The 17733-nt window shown below is 38.6% G+C and overlaps 1 protein-coding gene across 5 annotated transcripts in view; it reads left to right on the top strand.

Moving 5' to 3' along the window:
- Positions 1–17733, top strand: part of MGAT5 (alpha-1,6-mannosylglycoprotein 6-beta-N-acetylglucosaminyltransferase) — a 111656-nt gene that overhangs the window by 45495 nt on the left and 48428 nt on the right. For all 5 annotated transcript variants that reach the window (XM_069021209.1, XM_069021213.1, XM_069021212.1 and 2 more), the window contains 3 exons: positions 2907–3074; positions 15433–15509; positions 17000–17089. In XM_069021209.1, coding sequence (XP_068877310.1) covers positions 2907–3074; positions 15433–15509; positions 17000–17089 — 335 coding nt within the window. The remainder of the gene's footprint in view (positions 1–2906; positions 3075–15432; positions 15510–16999; positions 17090–17733) is intronic.

Genomic DNA, 17733 nt, shown 5'->3' on the forward strand with positions numbered 1-17733 from the left:
ACCACTCCTTTTTCCTGTAAAAAGCAAATCTTTGTGTGCTTTTGCTTGCCTGTAAGCCTGAGATTATTTTCCCCAACATAGCTAACAATTATGTTGCTTCATTGCTTGAATAACAACCTGCCCTTATTCTGTACCTCCATGTTTGTGGCTGCATGTTGAACTATACTGGAATTGTAGCCTTACAAAGCAACACAAGCAAAACAGTGGTACTAGATCAATATTTGAGTTGAGGCTGTCCAAGAAAGTAGAGATCCCTAGAGGGTGGTGTGATTAAGCTCAAAACAAAACTTTATCTGCTGTATAGCCATCACCAGTGTCCTGTTACTGTGCCAAGGGTATTTGATGGTAGGTGAATTGAAGAAAATGGACAACAAACCCCAAACAATCTGGCTGCAGATATTGAAGGTAACTGCATTAATATGGGTACAGGATATCCATAAGCTAGGTTCCCCCTGCAGCTTGTTGCCTGTGGCATTAATTTCCTGTTCCAAATCCTGCTGAGGAATAAGTTGACTTGCCTCCAAACACTGGTCAAGATCCTGAGGAGAAGTTAAACTGTATTTGGAAGCAGGTGAAACAACTTTCGTACACTTCTGTGAAGGGAAAGATAAGGTTTGTGTAGAAATTTCAAGTCCATGGCTGAGAAGATTTTTAAGATTAAAGACTTAAAATTTAAGTCTGGTCAGGTGTTTTTAACAAAGTAGTTTGGAAAGACGCAAAATAATGGTAATGCAGTTATTTGAAATATTTCAGGGAAAAGCACTCTGATGAGTGAATAACACCATATTAAATAATACTTTATGAAACTGGGTAAGGTAATTACTTAATAAGTTAATTTTTCCTGTTTGGCATACCAAATGACTTGTTGCCAGCAAATAATCAGGTTAGCTTTTCAGAAATAAGCACATTAATGATGGATGTTAATAATAATTGGTAGAGGTTTCTTCAGTTTTCTGTGAAAATTATTGCTCTTGCTTATTTAGCCTTTTTATTTTTCTTAATGTTATCCTCTCATTGCTTTAAGTGAGCAAAGTCATGATTTCCATGTTCAGGAATAAATTTAATGTTTACTTGATTTGGCTGCTTTTACCCACCTGAAAGGTTTTCAGTCATTCCTTATTGTGGTTGCACAGCTTGTTTACTTTCTCACTTTTTCTTTCTACCTGTCAGGTAGGTGGATCAAACATTTTCCTTTCAAAAGTTATAGTTCAGATATACACAGTGAATACTGGATTTTTCTTTATAGCAGTAAAGAGTTCTTCTGCAAAAAATCTATGAATCTGTGCTTCTGCCTTCCCCTTCTCAAACTAGCCTCCACTTGCCTTTTTGTTCTGACAAGCTGTCTCTCATATCAGTGTTTTGGTATCAGAACTAAAAAATAATAAATTTTTACCTTTTCTGTCTTTATGATCTGTGTATGCCTTTATGTAAGTTATGTTTCTTCCTCACTGTTTCCTAAATTATTTTTACTACGTTTTTTCCTAGATTTTTTTCCTCCTTCTGTACTGTGGTTTTGTTCATGTTAAGTCCATTCTTCCCTTTTCTTCTGCACACTATGGCATTAAATGACTTCTGGACTCTGTTTAAAATAGTCCAAATGTGTGGACTAGTGCTTCAGATTCCACCTTCTGATCTTTTCAGGACAAAGGAAAATACAGTAACAATGAGAAAGGCTTTCTTTATGGCACCAAGGAATAAATATAACTCTCATTTGGAGAAAAGAATTATGAGTTTTCAAAAGTAATAGCATTTTCTTATTTAGTCTCTCATTTGCACAAGAATTGAGATAGTAGTGGGAAAAATAAAAAAAGCACAGAATGAACGTGGCAAAAATACAATGGATGTAGCAACAGCAGAATCTCTTCAGATGTATGGAGAAGTTTTCTGTTACAGATGATTCTAAAGTTGTATAAAACAGAAAATATATTATGCAATTATTTTATGTAATTAAATGGAAAAATAATGTAAAATTCTCATACCAAATTCTTTAATCTTTACAAGGGTAAATGAACGAAGGACAATAGTGTCTTCTTTGGCTTGTTGCCATTATAATTATAGAGTTTAGTCTGATAGTGGTCTAGTTTTCTCCTCTTGCCCACAGTTCTTTTAACTTGCCAAACTGTCTTGTGTTCCTTCAAGGAATCTCAACAAAATAAAAGCCAAGGAAAAAAATATCAGAGAACTCTTTCCGTTTTGTCATTTGATATGCAAATTCCTGTTACTGTTCATTGCTTTCCATGCCAAGGAAGTGCTGTGTCAGACCAAACAGAGACTATCACCAACAGACTGAAGAAAGGAAACATGATTTTTGGTGTTTTGTGACTACAACAGAAAGGTTGAGCTTAACTTTGTTTTGTTTTGTTTTAACTTGCCAGTTCAGAAGCTGGTTATGTGGAGGGGATGCAGGAAAAGGTTTTTGTGCTGGCTCAAAGCTGTCCTTTCTGGGAAGGGGATTTTTTGTTCCCACATGAGTATCAACAGACTGTTCCTCTGATGGTGCTTGAATACAGATTTAGGTTTAGACTCACTATTATTTAAGCAGCTTCTTATTACTTGAGCCATTGCAAACCAAGCATTTTTCTGTTCCCATAAAGACTCACATTTCACCTTGAATGTGGATATCTATATGAGTTGCAGTGTACTTTGTTAAATAGACAGGCTGACAAGTTCCATGGCCAGGGAAACTTGTATCTCAGGCTGAACAAAGTAGGGAACATGAGTGTATAGAGCTGGGAATAGCAAAGATTTGCACTGAGAAAGTCTCCTCTCTCTTTCTCATTCTCTCTCTCTCTCTCTCTCTCTCTCTCTAGATATATTTATCTCCAGTCTCATTCTTGTATCTATTTTCTGATTCTGTCTGACAAGTGTGTATTGCATTATTAAGCAGTTTAACTTTTCATTTGCAGATTTGAAGAAGACACTTGCTGTCCTGTTGGATAATATCTTGCAGCGCATTGGGAAGCTGGAGTCCAAGGTGGAAAATCTTGTACTTAATGGAACAGGAGCAAACTCGACCAACAATACTACCACTTCTGCTCCCAGCTTAGGAGCAGCTGAAAAGCTTAATGTAGCAGGTGTGTACAGCAATTACTGAAATTATTTATGGGCTGTTTAATCAGAACCTTTTCTCTCTTGACCATAACATGATTTTTCAGTGTTAGATATTTGGAATGTCTTAGAAAACAAAATTCAAAGTCAGCTTTATCAATGACAATCTGAAGTCCAAGTTCAGAGGAACATCTTTCTTCTGTGGTAACTTGACCACATTAGAAAAATCAGATTCTCTGCTAAAGGGAATAGTCTACCCATTTATAGTAGATGCTTCATGCTTTAAATGGTTGCACTTCATAATGATGAAACTGAGGAGATCTTTTCTGTCTAAGCCTAACTGTTTTGGCTGGTATCAATCTACTCTGCCATTCTACCATATGCACGTTATTGGTCATTAATGGAAAGAAAGCATTTATTATATTTGTTCATCATGATTTAAAAATGTCTTCCCCTACAGTGTTTAATGGCTCTTAGGATTTGACACAGAGAGATCACCTACCTGGTAACTTCAGTTAAAATAAAAACATGTTTTGAGATGACATTTGAAGTCACTAATTTTGTCTTCAATGAATGGATTGTTTTGTTCTGCCACCAAGTCGACACAGATACTGGCAGTCCTGACTCATAGGAAGGTCTAAGTCTGATGATCTTTACAGTCCCAAAAAGAGAACAGACTGGAAAAGTTAAGGCAACTTGGCAAATAAGTTGATAACTGTGCTCCTATATCTGGTCTGTCCTTGAGTTTCCTGCAAAAATAAATACTTTTGTTGAGAAGGTGTTACTTGCTTAAATTGGTCAAAATAGAGAAGCAAATGCTACCTTTGGTGGGAAAATGCCACTGGAACAAGTGTAAGAAAGCAGATTTGCAAGCGATTGACTGATGACAGTATGGCAGCAGAGTTGCTCTCAGCTGCTCAGTCCTAACTGCATTGATCTATACCAGGGTGCTAAAGTCATGTTATCTCTTGGTCAGACAGACCTTTCCCTCCCCCCATCTGTCTTGTCTCGGTTAAACTGAAGGCAGATCAGGACCAAGTACCTGAAGAGGTGCAGCACCTGCAGGGTGCTGACAGGGTGAGCCACATTCCTGCCACAAAGCATCCAGCACAAGATCTTGGTTGGAAAAACTTCTACTGAGATGGAAAGTGAGCAAGTACAGCACTGTTAAGAGTTTCTGGGCCATATATAAAATGAAAAATGTCCCTGTATGTTTCCTTTCGTAGCTGGACAAATGAGACTTGATGCTGTTATTTCCTTAGACTTGCAGATAATTGGAACAGGCATACTCATGTTGTTGCTTTAAAGTTTATAGGCAAAGGTTCATTGTTCTTACCTGAATAGGAAACATCTTTCATCAGTTCTTAGAGTGATTTGAATGTTGTTTATTATTCTTGGAGTGGGCTAGATTCACAATTTTGGTATTCAGGAGCAACATTGAAGGAGACTGGTAAGAGTTTTCCATTTGCAGTGTTTGCAGTACTTAGTGCTGCCTGAGGCTTGCTCTGTGCCAAAGAACACAATCCCTCTTATTAGAGCTGCAGGTTTTTTACCTTTGACTCTTGGTACACCGAATTTAAAATGTCTGAACATTTAACAGCAGCAACAGGAAAAACCTTTAGGTAAGAGTTTAGTAAGGTTTGATTAATGTATTGTTCTGATGACTAGATAATGTCACTGCTCAGGTACCTCCAGGCTGGATAGTACCAAGGGTTAGAGTAGAGCTTGAAGCTAATCCCTGTGTTAAGTGCCTGCTCTTCATCCATTTGAAGCAATCAGTGGCAATTGCTCAGATCAGAGGCAGCCAAATGGAAATGAAAAACTTGTTTCTACTTCTTCCTTTGTGGCAGTTTCCTGACAGCACATTCTGGAAGCCATATGATTCCAGCATAATCATAATATAAATATCTTCTCTGTTAGGAAGGAATTGTTCAGAAAATAAGCTAGGTGAGGACATTGTGATTACAATACCAGTGTTGGTTTTGTCTATAATATTTCAATGACATCCCTTGTATATTGTGTTAGAGCAATTGAGGTAATCTGAAAATTGTGGTAAAGGCATTTTGTTACCCAACAATTTGTCATTTTACTGAAGTTGAAACACATACATACACAAATACAGATAATACTTTTCTTTATAACATTCAGCTGTTATACTGTGATCACAAAGCAAGCATGTTAGAATTACCCTTCCTCTCTTTAGCAGTTGTAATATTTTAATTGCTGACTTTAGACAAATTCATGTTAATTATTGTTAGTAATTTTGGTCTTTCTGTCTGGACAACCATAGTGTTTGTGGAGCATCTGATTAACATCATATTTAATAATTTTGGTAATCTTTTTTGAAGGCTTCTTGAATTTATTTTTTTTTTTGCCTCAGAGTTGCTGCTTAAAACTCTGCAGTAAATTAAGCATTTTATAGCCTCATTTGTCAGTGAAACAGTGCAATGTCATTAGCAGACTGTCCTACAAGAGTCTTGCTTCCAGTAGAGCTACGTCATGCATTTATTGTTTCTGGATTGGGATTTTACAGTACACTGAGACCTATGGTCCTGTAATTTGTACAGCCATGCGCCTTTACCTATGGAAAGCCTTTCTGAAATAAGTGAGGCTTCATGTTCGCCCTGGAATCTATTGACACTACTTGTAAACCTTGGTAGTAAAGAGTGGAGTCACAAATCATCCTGAGATTTGCATTTTGTCCTCACTGACCTTGTGTAAAGGTTACTGGGTTATATACTACTGGAGTAGATAGAAATGATAAAATAAGAAAGACAGAATGACAGGAAGGTGGTTATGCTGTGTTTCTCCTCACTGCTGATAATGACAAATTCAAGAGCAAAACATAGTATTTTTCTTACAATTTAAAACTGACTATGATGGCAGACTAGACTGGCTAATCTGAATATACTGTAAGCTTTTCTTCATTGTGTACTTTAAGTATTGATAACACTTTCATGGAAAAAAAATTAGTACTCATCTGCAAACCAGGAAGAACAGAGATTATGATGATTAATCAGCATTTCTCCTTCCGAGGCCCCTCTGCAAGTATAGATGTTAACAAATATCAAAGATTATTTTTCTTTTTTTTAAATCGTGTTCAACAAAACAGAATGTAGTCTTGACTAAAGGCAAGGTGGGCCACAAAATCTGGGGAAGTTCAGAGTTGGGCCAGGACATGTTGAAACCTGGAGTTTATAATCCATTGTAATCTATTTCCTGAAGGAATGAGCAGGAACTTCTCTGAAAGAGCCTGACAGTAGAAGAAAAAGGAAGCACTGGCACGGGAAATGATCAAGTTGTTTAGCAGTTTGGAAAAAATACCTATCTTTGTTTTGAGTTATGAAACAAAGTTTTTTTTCTTTTTAAGTTGTTCTGCATCTGGCTATCAAGTGTGGTGTAGAACTGAGGCAGCAGTGGTGAAATCTGCCATGGAAATACCACTCTGTGGTGGTGTGGAGTTTTGGCAGATAAAGGGATCTGAAGAAAATCCATCTGGATTATGCTCCTTCATGATAAGAAAGTGGTAACAGTAGTTGAAATTATTGAGGATTTAGCAGACTGTAACTTAACTGTCTCTGAAGTAGGTGAACTCAAACTTTCTTGTGATTCAATCCTGACTTTCGATCACAGGGCTGGAACACCTCTCCTAATGAAGACAGGCTGAGAGACTGGGGCTGTTCAGCCTGGAGAAGGGAAGGCTCTGGGGAGACATTAGAGCTCTTTCCAGCACCTAAAGGGGGTACAAGAGGGATTTTTCACAAGGGCGTGGAGTGATAGGACAAGAGTGAATGGCCTTAAGGTGACGGAGGGCAGGTTTAGAGTAGATATTAACAACAAATTCTTTGAATGGTCAGGCACTGGCACAAGTTGTCCATAGAGATTGTGGACTCCTCATCCCTAGAAGCATTCAAAACCAGGCGGGATGGGGCTTGGAGAAACCTCATCTAGTGGACGGTGTCCCTGCCCATGGCAGGGGATTGGAACAAGATGGTCTTCAAGGTGCCTGCCAACCCAAACCAGTGTCTGATTTGGTGACTCTCAATCTAATTATGTATATGTAGACTGTCCTGTGTATTCATATTACTGTGTTCAGCTTTAGTGTGTTTAGGGTGGTACTACACCTAGTTTTTCCTCTGAAGTTAGTTTCATGGAATCTTTCATTAAGGGCAAAGGGCAAAACAGCTTTCTTTCTCTTTTTGGCTGTATGAAAGGATAATAGGGCATGAGCTCTTAGTAGCATAAATATCTTTAATCGTAGAGGAGTTGAGGATGGGACTTGTGCTACAGGGTGAGGCTGTAGAGAATATGTTAAAAAGCAAAGCTGTGAACACTTGGGGAGCTTGAGTGGGAGCTTAGGTGTTACATTTTTTTTCCCCCTTTTTAGATCCATGTGTAAAATCATAAGCATATTTTGCTTTTTTCTTCTTCCTTCCATAAAACCATCAAACAATCTGGTAGTTTTGATCCTGACAATTTTCAACTGCTTTTTCAGAACCTCCATTTTGTTTATGAGTGTATTGTTAATAAAGATACTTGTAAAGCTTTGGCTGATTGGTATTGAAAGCAATAAAGCTGTCTTTCCTTTTCTCTCTCTCCTCTATTAATCTAAGTTATCTGAAAAGCTTCTGAGACATTTGATAGCCATCCTTTTTGAATTTGTGGGAAGTAATATATTCCCATACACACCGGAAAGTATTAATCTAAACTTTGGTTGTCTGGGAGATAAGAGTTTTCATCAGCCTTTAGAACAGGAAGCTTTGAGGCACTGCCGCAAATGACACCTTAAGTAAATTTAAAGTTGCTGTTGTAGAGATGATTAAACGGAAATGGGGAAATACAAAACCATGGCACTTTCAAGCAGAGCTTTTCTACAGGGCTCTACTGTTGTAGCTGCATCATTGGTTCCATGTGACAGGCACAGGATCAGTTTGGTTTAGGCAACTTGGTTTTTAACAGCTGTGCTTTTCTAAGATAACGATAAAATAAATCTTTGACTTTTCTGGGACAGAATTGCACTATCATAGTTCATCAGATAGGGCACTCTGCACAAACATGATCAGAGAATCTGATCTCTGTTTTCTTCATGTGATTTTTTTGTTGTAAGCAGTGGGGGTGGGGTTAGTGTGTTGTGTTGTGTTGTGGGATGGGTTTCTTTAGAGGTCGTCATCGCTCTTTCTGTGCTTGTTCAGTGAAAAGCTAAATTTTTTATAAGCTTGACCATCTAATGCCCCAGACAGTAAAATTGTACTGAAAACTCTGCCAGACTGGTTGTTTACAAAATGTTCTTTTGCCTTGAAAAGTGCTGCTTTGAATGATTTTAATTGTGTATCTTTGATCTCACAAAAATGAGCAAGTGAAGGTTTATGTTAAATCCTCCTCAGCCTTCCCCTTGTGCCCAGCTGGTGCTTGGAGGGCTCTTGTTAAGCTTAAGAACAGCCCAGGCTCAGGTGCTGCATACAACACTGCACAGGGAGGGAGGACATTTCTGGTATATCTGCTCAAAGTTGCTATAGCTTTTCTGCCTTGTGCGTTAACTTGTTCTGCTGTGTCGGCTGTTCAGTTCCCTTTTAACAACTTTAGTTTTAACATCTTTAAACTCACTCATTAAGATGCAGACTTCAGTGTATACTTGTCATTTAAGACATGACGGCTTGGATGCCTGTCAGATATCTGGCATCCTTCGTGAATATGTAGCAAGGCAGGCTGAAAAGTCAGCTTTGGCAATGCTACAAGAAGGCTTTTTTTTTTTAATGTTACTATGGTGAGGAGGACCTTTGTCCTGGTATTTCCATGTCCTTATTCCTGATGACTTGGGGCTGCTACACTGAGGCCTTTTAGGTGGGATGGAAAGACTCAGGTAACCTCAGGATCAGTGGATTTGTTTCCATGAATTTTGTTATACAGCCTCATTAGTTTTAGCAGTCTGCAACCACAGTTCCACCATAGTCCTGTACTTGCAGAGATTCAAAAAGTTAAGATGCTGCATATTGTTTTAAATTCCAAAGCTGCCCTCCTGCCTTAAGAGGACTAGAGTAGGCTTTTCTTTAGTCAATATGGTGCATTGTGCCTCAGAAAGCAAACCAGCTGTCCCCACAGAGCACCAGTGTCTACCAGTTGTAAGAGGATGTGGGACTGCACTGGCTCTGATAGTAGGGATTGCAGCTTCCTCGAGGTGCTGTTTTGCTGTGACTCACGTTTATTGAGCCTTATTCATTGTATTCTTTTCCACACTGTATATGTGTATGTGTTAAGATTTTCCCCCCTCCCACAAAGGCAGTAGTGTGGAGCTGGGGAGATTTGTGTGCCCTCAAACCTGGCTGTCGCAGTACAGTGTGGTGTATGCAGAAGACCACAGGTGAATATTTTCCACTGCAGTGCAAAGCTGTGTTAGTAATGCTGAAGGGGGCTCTTAGTGGTCCCCCGGGCTGCATTTTGATTAACCACTTGACTACTACTTGAATTCTCCTAACACTGCATTGATTTCAGTAGTGCTAATGGAACACAGCAGCACAGCTTGTGTGAGGATGGACTAGAGGTAGAAAAGTTAATTTTCTTTAAATCATACCAACAGTTTGCTACAGAAGTTTCTAAAATGTTAGTAGAAAGCATTTTGTGCTCTGCATTTAAAATCTTGAAACCTTTAGCTCGTTTGATTGAATATGTTGTTAGTGCTTTCAGCTCACACTGCAAATTCTCCCTTTAAAGAAATCTTACCAGCTGGAGATGAAAAATGTGAATTGAATTGAGAATGTGTTAATTAGGGGGAGAAGGGAAAGGAGACCTTATACAAACTAAGCCAGCTTTAACTACAGTCTGTGTCTAACCATAGATACCAGGTTTCAGGACTGAAATATAAACAAGAGAACAGTTTCATGAATTAAAGTTAGAATAGTACTTATATTTAATGATCAAAACCAGAAAGAGAACAGAGATAAAACTGGTGAATAGATTTCATTGGGTGTGATTACTCTGACCTTATAATACTAGAGAGGTTCTGTATGAGATCTGCTGATGGGAATACTTTTGACTTAAGCTATTATCTGTCCTATATATCATCAAAAAATACTTTATATGCACTAGTCTGAAAATCAGAGTTTAAGCCTCAAGGTTCCAAAGTACATCATTTTTAGTGTCATGTTAAATTCTTAATACATTTCTGTTCTCAGAAGAACGCCAGGCTGGTCCTTAGCAGGGAAGGTAGGCTGCTGGTGTCAGCTTGCAATTTCAGCTGTATTGCAGCCTTTTCATTTGCTTTAACCAATATCACTATTTTAAAACTCTTATGACAAACAGAGCACCTATCAAACAGCAGTCACTGCTGAGTCACTAATTACAACTCTTATTCAGTGTACTGTCTTAGTGGAATATTTCTAGACTTCCTAACTGTCTGATGGAGAAAACTTGAAGCAGAATTTTTTAGCCTATTCCAAAGAACATTATTTGAAGGATGTGCAATGTAGGAAAGGGAGAAAATATGCATGTAGCACTCACTACTGCTCATTTTTACTGTTTTATTAAAGAGTAACTTTGAAGCAAACAAAAATCAATCCCTACCACAGACTGTGCTTTTAACCACATAATTCTCACGTGGGTGTTGTAAACCTTCACTATTACAAACAAAACCTGTGAACATGGAGTTTAAATGCAGGAGGCAATGAAGACCTGCATCTGTGAACTGGTGTTTAGACAGAGCAGTGCTGAAGGCCTGGAGCTTTAGCAGGTGCAGTTGCTCTTAGCAAGCAACAAGAGAGAAGCTTCTTTTCCAGTGCAAGGTTGGTGGCTTAGCTCAAATCTGCCACGTCGTTGATGCTGACGTGCCAGACTTTGCACTGAAACAACTGAGGGTTGTTCACAAGTTCGGGTTCACCTGCTGTGCTCTAACGATGTCTGATGCAAAGCTGTAGATCATTTGTGAAGGGAACATATGGCTCCTTTCTAAACATGAGGATGGAGTTTGTTAGTTATATTTTATATATCCCAGGACCTCACACAGTATTTAAAGAGGATTTTTAAAATCTGCAGTTGGTTGGTGTTTTATCAATATTTCTTTTTTTTTTTTTTTTCCAGGATGATCAGTACCAACTGCATGCTCTTAGATTTATAATAAGCTATGTTCTTGTTTTAGTTTGTCAGTGCATTGACTTTTAATGTAACATCATAAGAGATAAATGTTTAATAATTACATCTTTTCATAACAGCAGTCAAGAGGAGATAAGCTATGCATGAATTAAAAAATACTTAGGTGTGTTTAGAACAGAAATTAATATAATGGCTCACAAAGTTTAGGAGAAAAAAGTGTGTTTATTAACTACAGTTGCTTTGTACTAACTTGACAGTTGTATTTCTAACTTTTTGGCTTTAAGTTCTAAGTTTTGGCTGGGAAAGGAGATTTCATAACTTGCATTTTAAATTGCATAAATCCTAATTAAGGATAAAAATTCCTGTGGTTTCTCAAATACTATTTTCCAACAAAAGTAACTTTAATGTCTGGCTTAATGAAGTTTTCCCCTTCAGGAAAGAATTATCCAACATGAACTTTCTAACAGCATAAGACATCTATCCAGACTTTTTAAGAAGAATCCTCATAAGATATTAGGGTTTGGGGTTTTATCTCCAAATGATGAAAAACTCTTAAGTCTTGACTTGTATGTTAATGCTTGCTTTTCACGTTTTGGAAGATCCTGATGTGTAGATTGGCATCCCCAGGGTTCCACTTATTTATCTCCCATGTCTTTATGATCACACTCAGAAGTGTAAATTGCTGGTATCTGGTTGAGCTTGGTCTCAGCTGCTCATGGGAAACACAAGATTTTTTTCAGCTCTGGATTCCTGTTCAAGAGGAGCTAGCTATGAGGTGTTACCAGCAGGCTCCAGCACACTCTCCATGCTGAGTTAAAATAAGCAGCAAGAGGAGCAGAAATGTAATTCTTTGTACAGGGTCTGATCATTGAGGAAAAAAAATTTGGGGGGATGATTCTCAGCCTAGAACTTGGCACTGGCTGTGGCCAAGAAGAAAAGGTATGACCAGGGCAAGTAGTAGTTGACTGAAACTGTCAGGATTATTCACTGGTGAATTCAGAGTTCTGCAGTGAATTCTCAGGCTTATGTGTGGAAACCAGCACTGACTTGCCCATTTCTGCAGGAAGTTGTTCCTTTGGACAGCAGTCTTTGATGTAGATGTGTTTCCAGTCTGACTGCATCAGCTGGCTTCCTGTTCACGGGCACAGAGGAATGACTGCTTCTCTAGGGAATACTCAGATGGAACAGAGTTGCATTTCTCTGTTCCTTCTCCTATTCTTTCACATTCATTTCCTCTTGTATGCACATATTGCTGCATTTTTTTTCTGCTCTGGATAATAGTTGTATGTAAATTGTTTATTGGGACAGTTTACATTTAAGCTTTGTAGAATTGCTTTCACTGTGCTATTACCTGATTAATAGCTGAGAATGAAGCAAGTGAAAGCTGATGTAGGTGCTTGGGATATAGATCCATGGTAAAGCTGAATGGGAAGACGGAAGTGGGGAGCTGGTGATTGTGTAAAGCATTTCCTGTGTCTGTGGACTATGGTGGAGAAAAAACATGAACATTTTGAGGAAGGGGAATCCTAGGAGTGTTTACTGTTGCCAGCAAGAAGGGGGATAGATGTCAGATACTCTAGGTAATACTACCAGACACACTAGTGTTTCAGCATGGACAGAGGTGATAAAGGTGGGCACTAGTGTTTCGTGTTCCCTATACGAGCAGGTTATCCTGGAGAGATCCATGCTCTGTTTGTGTGTAACCCATCCCAGTGGAAGAGCAAGAGTGGAATTGCTCTGGAAAAGCTTTAGTGCAGCTGGCCACAGGGGAGACCAGATGCCTGAGAAAGTCTGTAGCTTCTGCTGAGAAAAATGTCTGTCTTTTACTTTTTACTTCTTGGAATGGACAGGAACAGGGAGGGCTGGGAGGGTTTCTGCTTGGGAAGTATCTGCGTGTGGTACTGCCACGGCTGATGGGAGCTGTGGAAGTGTGAGGCTGGTGCAATGTGTGACTGTTGGAAGAAGGTTTTTATTCTTGCAAATAGATCTTGCAAATACAGAGTTCCTGTAAGACCTTGCGAGAAGTGAGCAGTAGCAAAGACTCTGCCCATCTACAAAAACACACTGGGATGCAGAAAATGTGTTTACACATGACAAAAGCAAACATGTAGACTGCTGTTGTGTGTCTACCAAAAATCAGGCTGTTGGCCATATTTTGGGTGTTTCCTCCACCCTTTCTTTCTTTAACAGGCCATGAGATCCCCATTAAAATGAAATATGGTATAAGTGATAGACTTGGCACTGTGTGCTGTAAAATAAGAATTAGACCTTGTGCTTATGTATTGCCCTGTACTTAATAGGACTTAAGAAGAAGAGAGGATTTGCTTGACTAACCCTCTGAAGAGGAAAGCCATCATATGATAGCATAATTAACTTGAGATAGATGGCATTTTTTAATTTTAAATTACAGAAATCATGGCTCATTCTTGTTGGCAAGCTATACCCAGACATTCAGCATTTTCACCCTAAATGCAATATGATGCTGAAAGTTGAACTTTCCCTATGGCTGAGCTGCATCTCTGATATTGTACCAGAGACTTCAGAGGTCTTTTTTGTTCTAGGAAGATCTTGAATTTTATGTGCCTTATGTAAAGCTGTTATTTTGCATTCAGACTTAGGAGTTAGGAAAAAAAAAAGAAAAGCCCACATACCCATTTAGACCATAAAGCTCTTCTAATGGAATTATATTGATTATTGAAAATTACCATAATAGTAACGATGCCTTTTTATTACTGTTTGATCTCAGGTACTGATTTTGGTGTGATTCAAGTGGTAGGTCTGATTCCTGAACTGCAGTAAAGCAAAATGTCCTATTATTGTGTAGCTGTACTGACTGAATTGAGAATATACTTTTAAATTGCTGCTTTCGGTATTCATGCTCTGTATGCTCTTATTCAGAGCAGAAATCAGAGCCTTAGGTGTCGGTGGTCTGATCTGCAAGAACCCCACAAGGTTAGGAAGATAGGCAGAATATTCTGAAAGTGCTTATTGATTTGAAATTACAAAGTCATTGTACAAACTGCTTCGCTTCAGTGCTATTGTCATTGGCAGTACAGCTCAGTTTGTCAAATCACTCCCACTGCAGAGACTGACAAAGAAGTGGTAACTTCCTGGCATGATTCTTCTTTCCCCCATCAAGTTCACTTTGCAATGCTTGGCTCACATCACAAGTTTTATCTTTAAAAGAAGCTATTTGCAAAAAAATTGGAAAGCAGATAGATCAGGTCGTGATGTTTGCGTATAATAATATAATGCAACATTCTAACTTTTACCTACAGATTTTTGTCATTATTCTAATACTGCAGTCTTTTTTAGGCTTTTTCTTCTGGGCTCTCTAATTAGCATATTCTGGGTGAAATTGTGCACTGTTACTGCCACAGCATAAAGTGTTCCTGGGTTGATGGCTGGCTGACTTTAATGATCTCAATTCTTGCCGATAGGAAAAGCCAGAAATGATGCAGGTATAATTTAGATAACTGTGGGATGAACTACCTAAATTGAAAACCTTATCCCCCACTGCCTTTGGCAAGAATCTCTCCTCCATGGTAATAATTTTTCTTGCCTTAAAGGCCTGCATTAGAGGGTTCTTGTAAGAAGAAAGTCCCTTGAAGCTGAAGGGGTAATGTCCTTTAAAACTGCTGCTTTTTGCTTGGCTCATGGGCTAGAAATCTTACTCTATATTACACTCTTTAATGCGTTGCAATAATCTAGAATGAAAAAATATTAAAACAGGCAAAAAAGGAAGGAAAAATGATCTTGGGAGACCATAGGAAATATTTCTTGTGAGATGTGATGTAGTGCTACTCAGTTGTTAAATTAGATCATATTGCAACATATATTAATTGGGTCATATATCTGGTGCCATGTTTCAAATTGTGGGTATTTGATAAAGTGATAACAGATCCTGAAAAACTAGTTTTATGTTTAAGAGCAATATACATCCTATAAATGTTTGACAAATGAAGACAAATTGTTGCAATTTAGTAGCTTTAAGCACACTGATTAGGAAAATATTTTCTTCTTGTTATTTTCAGTATGGATTAGCTTAATTTTTAAGTCTTCATAGATTGGTTTTTGTAATTCGGCACTTTTACTTCAAGTCAGTGTTGAAATCTATGCAACCATTTTCTTCTATGGTCAAAATGGAGCACACTGAGTTTTAATGTAGTAACAAATATTACCCAGTAGGACCCTTCAGTCAGTCTGGACTGTAGATTCATGAAAATAAAAGGAAGGATTCATCCGGCTCTCTGTCATAACTGCAAAATGAAGCTCAGTTTTATGGACTGTGTTTCTCTTTAGATCTCATAAATGGAGCCCAGGAACAGTGTGAATTGCCTCCTATGGATGGTTTTCCTCACTGTGAAGGGAAAATAAAGGTAAGTGAACTGATTTTAATCTTATGTGCATTCTATTAAAAATGGAACTTATGTTGCAGGAGGCCATTACTCAGTGGTATAAAACAGGAACAGCTAAGTCAAAAAATAGGCTATTTAGGACTGACTGTGTATCCCTGCAGCATTGCTCACCTCAAGCCTTTAATACTACTGCTGCTGAGAAATAAAGTGGCATCCTCTTAAGACAAATTTTGACAAGACAGGGAAAAATTTGTGATATTAAAATGCTATGTTATTTACTGAAATGCCTTATTATTTGAATGCTATCATGTAATTCAGAAACTTCTCCTTTTGAAAAAGCCCTGTTTTCTTCCCTATGATGAGTAATTTGGTGCTCCCCTGCCCCTGGCCTGTGATTATGTGGGTACTTCACTCCAGCCCCTTTTTCAGCATGATGTTTCTTTGCACTTCTTTCCTCTCTTTGCCCACAGCTCTGTGTGGTTCCTCTCTTCCCCTTTTCTCTTGGAAGCATTCTGCCTCCTCTGCTCACGAGCAGGCGGTGCCTGTGTGTGCAACCAGAACTCTGGGATTCACAGTGGATTCTACAAAAATCCTGTATTTTACTAATAATGCAGTTGGAAAGGCTAAATATTACAAGGTATCAGGCTTTAGTTGGAAAGGGAAAAAAAAGGCAACAAAAACCGAAGAAACTCCACCAAACTTGCAGAGATGGAGGTTTTTAAGGACTTTTTTTCCCCCAAGATATGGTTCAAATGTAAGGGATACTGATTTATCCTTGTGAATGCCCCATCCCTGAAAGTTCAAGGCCAGGTTGGATGGGGCTCTGAGCAACCTGGTCTAATGGAAGCTGTCCCTGCCTGTGGCAGGGTCTTGGAATGAGGTGATCTTTAAGCTCTCTTCCAACCCAAACCATTCTGTGATTCTATGTGATTAGTGGGGGACAACAGTAAAATTTCTGATTGCTTAAATGCTCAAGTAGTTGCGAAATTAAAAGTCTCTACGTTTTGAATCTCTGGTCTGTGTTTTGATCTGTTTTGGCAAACTGGCTGCATAGTGGCTATGTAATAAATTATTTGAATATTAAAATATGAACTGAAATTAATTATTTGCTTCTGCAGACATGGCAGATTCTTGGCAGATTTCAGTCTTGGTAACTGAAATGATCTTTGAAATTTTAGAGGGAGCATATCATGGTGGGGAACACACAACGCATTCAACTCCAGCCACAGCCATATGTCTGGATCCCAATTTTATTTTCCTTTTCATATTTGTCTCTGCTTGCCTGGCTGCTGGTTTGTATAAGCTGTGCTCACATCTGCTATGTTGTTGCTTCCCCAGCATTACTGAACGCAGGGATGCAGTGTGTACTATTAATAAAATCTCTGGTTTATTATTTGGGATGTTTGTAGTCACTTTGCCACTTCCTCCATTATTCCTGGGTTGGGTGTGAAACACAGCTATTTTGTTGTGCTTTAACCTAACAGACTTTTGTGTCTTTTCTTCTGTTACAGTGGATGAAAGATATGTGGCGATCAGATCCCTGTTATGCAAGTTATGGTGTAGATGGGTCCACGTGCTCCTTTTTTATTTACCTCAGTGAGGTCAGTAATTTTTCAATCTGCAGAAGGGGAATATCATATTACCTTCATAGATTTGGTAACTGTACTTTTCTTGAAAGAAATCATCATTTTCTTCAGAAAAATTGTGTAAAGAGGAAGTTATTAAAATGGAATTATTAAGTGTGTTGCCATTATTCATAAACTCTGCAGGGGCTTCTAGCCTGGAGAATTCTAATGTTTGTAACTGCAGTGATGTAAGCAGCAGCTCTCCAGGGAGTCCATGCTGGATATCCTCTTAAACCTGGGTGGGAAGTTCAGTCAGAGAACTTTGCCTTTAAACACTCTTTCTGTTGCTTTTAATGCAGCTGCTGAGGTACTAATAGGGAGGCATTTGGAATGGAAAATTCGGAAAGTGGAACTAGACAGTACATGGGCCTAAGCAGCATGGCTACTTCCTGCTCTGAGACTGTTTGTGAATTGTGAAATCTGCTAACAGAAAATAAAAAAACCTGAATGTCACATTTTTGAGTGAAGTTGCAGCTATATTGGCTGAGGCCTTTGGTACCTGGCACAACCTAAGCCGTTTTGTACACAACTGAGTAGGATGCTTGTCCTGGTGGGTTTTTTTTCTTATTTCCTGGGTAACACTTGTTTCCCAAGAATTAATTTTGTCAATCAATTATCAT

This window comes from Aphelocoma coerulescens, chromosome 7 (genome assembly GCF_041296385.1).
Source record: "Aphelocoma coerulescens isolate FSJ_1873_10779 chromosome 7, UR_Acoe_1.0, whole genome shotgun sequence".
Taxonomy (NCBI): Eukaryota; Metazoa; Chordata; class Aves; order Passeriformes; family Corvidae; genus Aphelocoma; species Aphelocoma coerulescens.